Source organism: Channa argus, chromosome 5 (assembly GCF_033026475.1).
Source record: "Channa argus isolate prfri chromosome 5, Channa argus male v1.0, whole genome shotgun sequence".
Classification (NCBI taxonomy): domain Eukaryota; kingdom Metazoa; phylum Chordata; class Actinopteri; order Anabantiformes; family Channidae; genus Channa; species Channa argus.
In genome coordinates, this window is record NC_090201.1 from 9,956,144 (window position 1) to 9,966,791 (window position 10,648).

General features: G+C 39.5%; 2 protein-coding genes and 2 non-coding genes across 5 annotated transcripts; all 4 read left to right on the top strand.

Annotated features, from left to right (window-relative positions):
• The first annotated feature begins 1,504 nt into the window (after window positions 1–1,504).
• On the top strand, window positions 1,505–4,417 carry rplp0 (ribosomal protein, large, P0). The gene is made up of 8 exons (XM_067505440.1): window positions 1,505–1,634; window positions 1,932–2,039; window positions 2,128–2,303; window positions 2,548–2,635; window positions 3,187–3,333; window positions 3,505–3,690; window positions 3,777–3,917; window positions 4,212–4,417. Exons 2-8 carry the CDS (start codon window positions 1,986–1,988, stop codon window positions 4,368–4,370), a joined length of 951 nt encoding a protein of 316 aa, XP_067361541.1. The 5' UTR covers window positions 1,505–1,634; window positions 1,932–1,985; the 3' UTR covers window positions 4,371–4,417.
• On the top strand, window positions 2,345–2,473 carry LOC137128313 (small nucleolar RNA SNORA63). The gene has a single exon (XR_010914547.1). It is a non-coding gene; the product is annotated as a small nucleolar RNA SNORA63 (small nucleolar RNA).
• On the top strand, window positions 2,950–3,079 carry LOC137128314 (small nucleolar RNA SNORA63). The gene has a single exon (XR_010914548.1). It is a non-coding gene; the product is annotated as a small nucleolar RNA SNORA63 (small nucleolar RNA).
• Window positions 4,418–5,254: 837 nt separating the features above from the next.
• LOC137127897 (golgin subfamily A member 7-like) lies at window positions 5,255–10,057 on the top strand. Of its 2 annotated transcripts, none has more exons than XM_067505442.1 (6): window positions 5,255–5,413; window positions 5,916–6,038; window positions 6,113–6,265; window positions 6,364–6,465; window positions 8,459–8,517; window positions 9,262–10,057. In XM_067505442.1, the coding sequence occupies exons 1-5, from the start codon at window positions 5,405–5,407 to the stop codon at window positions 8,504–8,506; spliced, it is 435 nt and encodes a 144-aa protein (XP_067361543.1). In that variant the 5' UTR covers window positions 5,255–5,404; the 3' UTR covers window positions 8,507–8,517; window positions 9,262–10,057. The 2 variants fall into 2 exon arrangements, with proteins under 2 accessions (XP_067361543.1, XP_067361542.1); XM_067505441.1 differs by having other exon boundaries at window positions 5,256–5,413; window positions 8,709–10,057.
• The last annotated feature ends 591 nt before the right edge of the window (window positions 10,058–10,648 follow it).

Genomic DNA, 10,648 nt, shown 5'->3' on the forward strand with positions numbered 1-10,648 from the left:
TACACCTGACAAACACAGGGACAAGAAAACACATCTCTTTGGTGAGGAAAGGTTGTTACACAAAGTCTATAGTTAGTGAGAACTTGGAGCTTGCCAATAAGCACAGAGAGTTGTGGCCGGCTGTCAAGAACCTCCAAATATTGCAGGTCCTGCAGCTGGTGAAGGCATAGGAAATCTTTCTCTGGTACATGTTCATGGCGAAGTTTGAGACTTTTGAGCTTCGGAAATAGCTGCGGGATTTGAGCTGTATGAGTTCCCAAATGTGAGGGCCAGGAGTCAATGTGAAGGTGCAGGAGATTTGATACCTGCACAGCTACAGCTGCCACCTCCACTGACGATAATCCTGCAACACACAGTGTAAGACTGGTCACTGTGGCTGGAATAGAGGTGACATACTTCTTAACAGGCGGGCCATTAACTATGACCAGGGTTGAAAGTTCAGGGAGATCACTCAGCCATTTTTTCAGGTGATAAACTGGTGATGGCACCACTTCTAGCATGTCTTGATGTGAGTGTTTGTAGAAAAGTGCAAGGCTTTTCAGGCCAGGCATCAGTCTCATGGCATCATCTGGTAATGAATGATCCGTGCAGTTGATAAGTTCCAAACTGGTCAGGCCAGGGGAGCCATGTGCTCCTCCTAAGGGAACTCGGTTGGATCTGGAAACACTGTAATAGGCACACTGTCTATGCACAATGGACAATGAGAGATGTTTCAGCTTAGGTAAGCAGGTAAGCAAGGTGTGAATCATTATAATAGTTTCTTCATAAATTCCCCGATGGTGGCAGACGAGAGATGTAAGGTTTGTAAACTGGGAAATAACAGGGATTAAGCTATCCATTGCTGAGACGGGAAATGTAACATCACAAATGCTTAGGTGGGTCAGCTGTTGGGGTTGAGACACTATTGAAGTGTCTAACAAAAAAGGAGTGCAAATGTTTCTTATAGCCAGACGCTTTAAATTGGGAAAGTCCTTTATACTGTCGAGACTCTTTTGGGAGCCTTGATCCAGTACCACTGTGGTGAGAGACGGAAGAGCCTGTGCCAGTTGTTTCCAGTCCTTAGCTTTGGTGCTTCTTACCACAACACTGGTGACTTTTCTACGTCGAAGAGTGGCCCAGAACTTACTGCTGTAAGACCCGTTTTTAAAACCCAAAACTACTGTCCAGTTTCTCCAGAGAGAGCTGTGGTCAACGAGTTTTTTGAAATACCTGCAGCATGCCCGCACGCCGAACTTGTCTGCATGGGACAGATAGCTGAAAACGTGGTTCCACACCTCTGCCGGAAGTTGTGAGGGCGGCTGGGCCATCGTTTGCCCTACTATATGCTATATGTTAACTCGATGCTTCTCGCCGGTGTTATTGTCGGCTTGTTGTCGTCGATGTTCGAAAGGCTGAAATTCATTAAAAGATTTTGAGACAACACTTTTCTCATAATGTAATAAGAAACCTTTAACGCAGTTGTAGTAGCCTCATTCTTATTGGCCGTAGCACGGCAACAGGAGTGAGCGACACTGCACTCAACCAATAGTTTTCAAGCTGACGCCCATAGCGCTTTCGTGATTGGTAATTTGTTTGATATATATTCCTTTCACCCCTTTCTTCTTCCTCTTTCTTTCACGCGACCCTTGTGCGCGGTAAGGATTTCTCTTTTTCGTCTATATTTTAGAGAGCCTATTATTTGCTGGGTTTAAAATATATAGATTTTCCTTTTCAGACACATATCTATAACACCGACTGATATGTATATTATGTCCCATTAAAAATACCGTGTTTTCTTTAAGTGCGGCCTGTTAGAGTTGGTCTGGCTAACTGTTAGCTAGTTAAAGTTAGCTGTCGACCACATGTCAGGGTCTGCTATTTTGAGCAGTATGTTTGGTGTTTTAGTTGAATAGTAGGTGTTATAACAATTTTTTTATAATTTTTTTTTATAGGTTCTACCTTGTCTTTAAACCAGCTGTTTAGCGATCCTTGGAAGCACTGCAAAGATGCCCAGGGAAGACAGGGCCACGTGGAAGTCCAATTATTTTTTGAAAATCATCGTAAGTGTCCTAATTTCTTGTGTGTTATACGGCATGTGTATGCGCAGTAAATATTTGTTGGCTAATGTACTCTACAATATATTGGCAGCAACTTTTGGATGACTATCCAAAATGCTTCATTGTTGGGGCAGACAATGTGGGTTCCAAGCAGATGCAGACAATCCGTCTGTCCCTGCGTGGCAAGGCTGTGGTCCTGATGGGTAAAAACACAATGATGCGCAAAGCCATCCGTGGCCACCTGGAGAACAATCCTGCTCTGGAGAAGTAAGTTTGCTACCTTTCTACTCTGCTGTTAGTTTTTCTTATTGCAGGATAAGTTACAGTGCAGCTTGCACAGTGCTGTGTTGTCGTTCCCCCTGCAAACAGTAACCTGTTTCCAGCTATCCCTGTTTGTCTAACTATGCTGGCAACCAGGGACGCAAGGTCTCACACATGTGGCAAATTTTTTTACAAATTTGATTTTGTAGAAGTGGTACTTCGATCACAAACAATTGACTCTGTTTGACAGGCTCCTGCCCCATATTAAAGGAAATGTGGGTTTTGTCTTCACCAAGGAGGATTTGGCTGAAGTTAGGGACCTGCTGTTGGCCAACAAGGTAAGATTTCAAAAGAGAACTGACTTAAAATGCCTAACAGACGATCACAAAGGCTGGTACATTTAATTGTCAACCCATAAAACAAGCCAGTATTATTGATGCACTCATCTAAGCCTGACTCATTAAATTTAAATTATTTTGTATTTGAAATTCTATCCCATGTTTAGTCATAAATGACAAATGTAAGTCAATTGCCATAAATATTAAAGCCTATAATGACCATTATTTTAATGTATGGCTTTAAAAACAAAACAATTTTGCCACTGCTGCGTGATACACTGATTCAACTGTATTAGGAACAATCCACTGTCAAAATGCAGGATAAGTTACAATGCATCTTGTCTGGTGCTGCATTGTCGTTCCCCCTGCAAACAGTAACCTGTTTCCTCGCTATCCCTGTCTGTCAACATCAGTGGGCTGCCAGGGACGTAAGGTTTCATACACTAGTTGTTTCAGATACTTTGCACAACCTTGAAAAAGTTATGTTGAAACCTGCACTTTCAAGCTTTTTGCTAAGTTGTTATACTGAACTGTTAAACTCAATACTCCAGGTACCTGCAGCTGCCCGTGCCGGAGCCATTGCTCCCTGTGATGTGACTGTGCCTGCCCAGAACACTGGTCTGGGTCCTGAGAAGACCTCTTTCTTCCAGGCTCTGGGCATCACCACAAAGATTTCCAGGGGAACCATTGAAATCTTGGTGAGTTTAATGTATTGCTAATTTGGTTTGTTTGATCTGCAGGAAGAATTGTGCCTGATTTTTACATAAGAGCTGATGCCTCAAAGTTATCTAGTGAAAGCTGAATATGAAAACAAATGGTAGACTGTGCTAAATCTTGGTGTCAATAACTAACTGAATTTGTCTTCCCAGAGCGATGTCAGTCTGATAAAGACTGGTGACAAGGTTGGAGCCAGTGAGGCCACGCTGCTCAACATGCTGAACATCTCACCCTTCTCCTTCGGACTCATCATCCAGCAGGTGTATGATAATGGCAGTGTTTACAGTCCTGAGGTGCTCGACATCACAGAGGCTTCTCTGCATGCCAGGTTCCTGGAGGTGAGTGCTCGTCTTTTCCTATAATCAGAATTCATTTTGATCATACCGTAGCTGTGTTCACTGTATATAAATTTTCATTTCTGTAGGGTGTGAGGAACATTGCCAGTGTTTGTCTGGAGATTGGGTACCCCACTTTGGCTTCAGTCCCCCACTCCATCATCAATGGGTACAAGAGAGTCCTGGCTGTTGCTGTGGAAACAGACTATTCCTTCCCCCTGGCTGACAAGGTATGATGCTGAACCAATATATTGTGCCATTATTTGGATTGCAGGGTAGGTTTTGGTGTAGCTTATTTAGTGCTAGATTGTTGACACCCTGAAAAGTGCAACATGTTTCTTTTTATTCTTGACTGGCTTTATTTCTGGTCAGTCAGGGTCTAAAGACCCTTCAGTGATTTCAAGCTATGCACTGTAATGTTTTTAATCAGCCTCTAATTGTTCTGCATTATAACATTTTTTTCCCCTAATGAATCCAGTTGGTGTATATTGAAATGTAATGTTTGACTTTTTTTTCCTTCATAGGTCAAAGCCTTCCTGGCTGACCCATCTGCATTTGCTACTGTTGCAGCACCTGCAGCAGCTGCTGCTGAAACAGCAGCAGCTCCAGCTGCTGCTAAGGAGGAGGCCAAGGAAGAGTCTGAGGAATCAGATGACGACATGGGCTTTGGTCTGTTTGACTAGTGTGAACATTACCAGATTTGAATCAAATAAAACCATGATTCAACAAGTCTCTTGCTCAGTGTATTTCTGGCTATAAACGTGCATGTTCTGTATGGTTGAGTTCCTGTGGTCACAGTAGAAAAGTACTTAAATTTTGTTGTAGGATTTTATTTTTTTACTGTCAAATTTAAATTCTTATGTTTTTTAACTGTTTAGCACTACCAGAAATGGCATTGGGATTGCCTTAGTCTCTAGAACGTTAGGGAGAAATGGCTAAGTTTTTTGGGGGGCATATCAACTTTGAAAATGTATACCTAGGACAAGATTAATAAAAGGGAGCAATTATGCCACTGGTGCTGTATTGAAAATATGATTATGACTAACTTTAATTTACTGATTATAGTTTCAATATCTGCGGTAAAAATTTTACAATTTACTGTTATACAAGGAAATATGATCCGGAAGTTGCGGTCTTTCACTGGGATTATGTAATTAAAGTATGAACTACAACTGGGTCCACACGAGTGACGATCCAGATTTTGGAACACATGACACGACGATACTGCTTCATCAACTGTTTATTCCCTTTATATGCAAACCTATTTTGGTAAAGTTAAATACAAGACAAAGCAATGGAACAGATTTAAATCCTAAAGACACAGATGTTGATTTGTTCATGTGCTAGACTGGCTAAATGTGGAGCGTGTACGTTAGATTGGCCATAGCTCTTACTGGTTTACGTGGGGTTTTTTTCAACTATGCACTACTCACTGCCGATTACCTGGATCAGGTGTTTTCAGTCAATCTTCCAGTCTGAAGCTGTAAAAGACTAATTTAGTCTTCGCCCTCATCACCTTCATCTAAGTTGTCTTCCAGCTTCTGATTGACAGAACAGACCTGGTGCAGCGATTAATGCTATGGAACAGTAGTGAAAAATTATACAAATGGCTAGTGACGCAAAAGACTGAAAGCAGTGGGCCGGAAGTCATTTCAGCAGGTGGAGCTGGTGGACGTTTAAGATCAGATGCGCTGCTGCAATAGAGGGACCGACCATAATGGCTGAGGTAAGGGGAGTAGGAAAATTATTTCTTTTAAACTGACCTATAAACGATCGCCTAAATATTTAACATGTTTTTAGAGTTTTGTTGTCTTGGAAATTGGTTTGGCTTGCTAACCTTGCCATACTTTTCAGCGGCGTTGATGGGTCAGCAAACGTAAGCTAAAGTGTGATTAGCTAGCGTTAGCATTACCCGTTGTCGTACACGGATTGTAGGAATTAACTTATATTTTTTTGTTTGTTGTACTATGTCAACGTAACATAGGTAGCTATTAATTGTGATCTGACTAGAGTTATATCATTGTCAGCAAATATATTGTTATTAGCTAATAAACCTCACAATAATGTTAGCTTATGTAAGTTAAAAGGCTAACGTTAGCTAATGTTAGTATGTCCAGGTTCCCCTGTCTTAGCTGTCTTTAACGTTAGACTAGTTTAGGTGCTAGATATCATTAGACTATGTTCTATCCTTTAAGACTTTTTATTTATTTTTATGTATTTTTGTCCAGACCCACAGTTTACAAGACCTCCAGCAACAAATCATCTCTTCCAAAGTTTTTATCCAGAGAGACTACAGTTCAGGGACCATCTGCAGGTTCCAGACCAAGTTCCCCTCTGAGCTTGAGTCACGGGTATGTACGGTATCTGTATGGATCCTATATTTGTTGAATCTGTATTAAAACATTGATCTGTTTTATGTATTCAGATAGAAAAGCAGCAGTTTGAGGAGACCATCCAGACTCTAAACAACCTGTATGCCGAGGCAGAGAAGCTAGGAGGGAAGTCTTACTTGGAAGGCTGCCTGGCTTGTTTAACAGCTTATACAATCTTTCTCTGTATGGAGACACATTATGATAAGGTGAAACCTCTTCCTTGCAAGATGCTTAGTATATCATGACCACATTTTCTTCCTGGTGAGTTGTACAAATCTAAGTGTGTCTGTCTCTCTTTCTATAGGTTTTAAAGAAGATTGCCAAGTACGTCAAAGACCAGAATGAGAAGATCTATGCTCCCAGGGGATTGCTGTTAACTGACCCCATAGAGAGAGGCCTCAGAGTGGTATCCTTTTTTTTTAAGCTTATAAAACCAAGATGTCTGAGATTTGTCTCTGGGTAAACATCAAATTGATATCATTGTAACAAACGAGGCAGATCTGTTTTAGGGCTGCCAGTATTGACTACTTTTCTATCAGTTAGCTATTTTTCTAGTTACCCAATCTAAACAAATATGACAGTTGAAGGGCTCTGCGGGCCCAAATAGCTGTAGTAATAAATGTAGATAATATACCTCAACACAAAGCAGAAGATTTAACCCTGGCTCTTGTCCAGACAATTGTCTTGATACCCTAATCTTGCTAGTAACAGTACAACAGAACTATACAGGCCTGCTCAGCGGCATTTTGGAATTCTGCTTGTAGTTCTCGAGGATGTTTCACCTTTAATAAGTGTCATTGGCCATTTCCTCTATCCAATAATTCCAAAGCAGTTCGTTCAATACCCCCTTAGGCAGTTAGTTATTCACAAGTTGCTCGTGTGATTTTCACCAACACAGATGAAAAATAAGTGGAAAAACAACTTCCAGGTGACCATCAGAGTGTCAAGAACTTAACGACTATTGGTCAGAAGATAAAGCCTTTCAAATGAGAGGTGACACACTGAACAGTTACAAAGTTATGTAGAAATAGCTCTAGCTCAGAGCTAACATTTGTGCTTTCTTTGTGGTCTTTGATTTGATAGGTTGCCTTTTTAAATTAAGATGCATCTTTCCTCTGATTCACTCCCTGACAGCAGCGACTGCTGTGTCTAAATGTTTAGTTTTAAGTCCTAAATGCACAAGTGAGAGGTGGACCTGTTACTGGATTTATTCTCATAAAAAGTGTTGGGACTATAAATGGTGATGTTGACATATTTCCAGCATTGAGATCATTGATTACATTGACTAATGTGGCAACTCAAAATTCATGATGATCTTAATTTAAGAATTAACCTCAGTGTGACCTGCATGTTGGGAGGTCTGCAGCTTCTACTGTAAAAACTTAGAAATTAGTTTAGCATAAAGACTATAAACCTGGGGGAACAAGTAGCCTGGCTTTTTTCAAAGGTAACATCCACCAACCTGGCCCTTTAGATCTCATTAAGTAACCCATACACACCCTAATTCCAAAAATGTTTGAAGATGTGAAAACCATTGCAGTGATTTCCAAATCTCATCCACCCATATTTTAATTGCGGTGGAAAATAAACAACATATCAGATGTTGAAACAGAAATTTTAACTTTTAATGGAAAATATTAGCTAATTTTGAATTTGATGGCAGCAACACATCTCAAAAGTTGGAGGGAGAGGGGTAACAGAAGACTGGAAAAGTAATTGTGGGCGACTGTGGCGCAGGAAGGTAGAGTGGTTGTCCACCAATCTCACAGTTGTTGGTTCAATCCCCGGCTCCTCCGGTCACATGTCGAAGTGTCCTTGAGCAAGACACTGAACCCCAACTTAGTTGCTCCCGGTGAGTGTTGGCCAGCTGCATAGCAGCTCCCCCCATCGGTGTATGAATGTGTGTGATTGTGAGTGTGATTGGGTAAATAAGAAGCAGTGTAAAGCGCTTTGAGTGCCAATAGGTAGAAAAGCGCTATATAAGTGCAGACCATTTACCAAGTGTAGACCATTTAATTGCTGCAAATAACAAAATGGAGGAGCATTTGTCAGCTAATTAGGTTAATTGGCAACAAGTCAGTAACATGACTGGGTGTAAAAGAAGCATTTCAGAGAGACGGACCCTCTCGAATTTAAAGATGGGCAGAGGTTCACCGTTCTTTGACAAACTGCATCTAAAAATTGCTAATGTTTTCTAAGAAATGGTCAAATGTCTTAAGTTTTAACATCTGATTTGTATGTTCTATTATTAAAATAGGGGTTGATTTGTAAATCATTGCATTCGTTTTGCACATCATCCCAACTTTTTTTGAATCAGGGTTGTACTTTTAAAGGATGTGTTCATTAAAAAAAGATGTGCTTGTATCGTTCTGTATTTTTCTTAACTTGCAATATTCCAGATTGAAATAAGCCTCTTTGAAGACAGAAGTATTGGCTCTTCTAGATAAAGACTAGTTTGGTATGTTTTCACATGCATTTTTAAGTGCTTCACCATACAAATGTAATGCATAAAGCTTTTTTTTTCATTGTCAAAATGATCTCTAACCATTATTATATCATCATTTGATAAAGTGTATTTGCAGAACGAACTATGCCACTACATTGGCTTTTATTCTCTAACATTTTTCTTCTCCATACCTCTCTGACTAGGCTGATGACACTGACCAGATATTCTTCATTAGTCTAACAGCACATATTCAGATCTCTGCTTCACCTAAAATGGATGTGTATATAATTATGATTTGACCCCTTTTTGTTATTTATGAGTACTTCACTGGCTGCCTATCCTATTGTGTAAATTTGTTTTCATGTCTTTTTATACATGATGCAATGTGCAGTTCTAAGTATATAGACTTTTTTTTTTTTTTTATTCTTCTGGCTCTGTGCTTCAGCAAAGGTAATTTGAAATAAATTTATGGATACTACATGAAAGTGGCAAGTCTCAACTTTAATTTTAGTTTTTAATTTCATTTTTTAATTCCAGCCGAGCCATTTCTTGATAAATGCAGTAAGTACTTGACCATACAGCTGAAGCAATCTATGGACGGATAAGACAAAAATTAACATTCACCAAAATAATGGAAAGTAAGGGGAGGGGGAGGAACAGCTCATCTTTTAAACATGGTGCCAAGGCAGAGGTGGAATCTATGCTTTCCCAGCCAGGAGAATATATTTATCTGCCCTATTATCTCATTCTGATTAGGCTGCATTCACTGACTGAAGACTAGCGCAAAGAATGGAATGGCTGCAGTGAAAGCCTGGAAGAGAAACAGCAGGGAACATACGAACTTTGGCACTTCAGATGGTACCCATTATTTCAAAATGAATGTGCTGGAGCTTAGAGCTGTAAGAACAAGAATGTCTACCTGTCTAAACTGTAAAGCCAATGTCCTAGACTGGTCTTTTAGTGTCATTGTGTTAAATGCCACGTTTTGTTTATAAGTGATTGGACCTGTAGATTAGTCTAAAAACTACAAGGTTAACAGATGTGGTGTTGTCAACTAGTGTCATGGAACTATGTTGAGAATGAGTTTGTAAACAAAGTATGACATGGTTTTTACTCCATGGTATTAAAATGCTGGTTGTAGCTTTTGTTGAGGTAAAATTTTTGTAATCTGAGCCTGAATTTTCCTTTTTTGGGGGTGTGTGTGAGAAACATGTACTGGATGTTGTAAATGAGAGGTTTTTACATCAGAGATGGATTATGTTTAATATTGACAAACCCATTAGAAATTAACAATGCAAGTACATTTTGAGAAATTTCAGTCTGCTGTTAAATTACAACTCCATTAAATGTCCTCACTCTTGTTCAATCGACCTATTACATGGTTCTGTTAAGATTCACTGTATTTCATGTGTCATCCCATTTTTAATTTTCACCACAGAAACCTTAATTACACTACGCGCCAGGATTTCCATTGTTAGTGTTTGATACAGCCAGCCGACCTTTCTTACAAATATTGTTCTGTTTTGTCTTAATAAATTCTCTTTTCCTGAAATTTGTAGAACTTGTTTCAACTTTTTTTCAACAGTGTTTTTTTTATCACAGCACCAGAGAAGGAGGTGGAGAGTAATACTACACATAAGTACATTTTTAAGTGTCTTCTACATTGTACAGTATTTTGGTACACCATGCAAGGAACGCTGGCAGATATATATATATATAAAGTAATGGTAGTAATAGTGACTATTACCATTACTAGATAAACATAAACGAACCTTTTGAAAACCGAGATTTTATTTACAAAATAAAATTATAAAACATTTACAATAAAACGCCGTCAGAAAGTTCTACTTTATATAACTTTACTTTTTGTACTTGAAGTATATTTTGATGATAGGGTTAAAGTGTTCAAGCTGGACATGGAAGATAATTGTTCTACTACACAAACGTTATGGGAAATGAGCTGTACTTCTACGATCACTACTATGTACTGTGTGGCCCATGGAGTCTTCGTCTTCTCTGATGTAGAGCGAGGTGGGTTCTATTGTCTTCAATAATTGGGAAAGTGTCAACCTTTAATCTGAAGTTGAATGACTGATGCTTTTATTGTGAAGAAATAAGACCGGATATTTTGCCACCTTGAAAC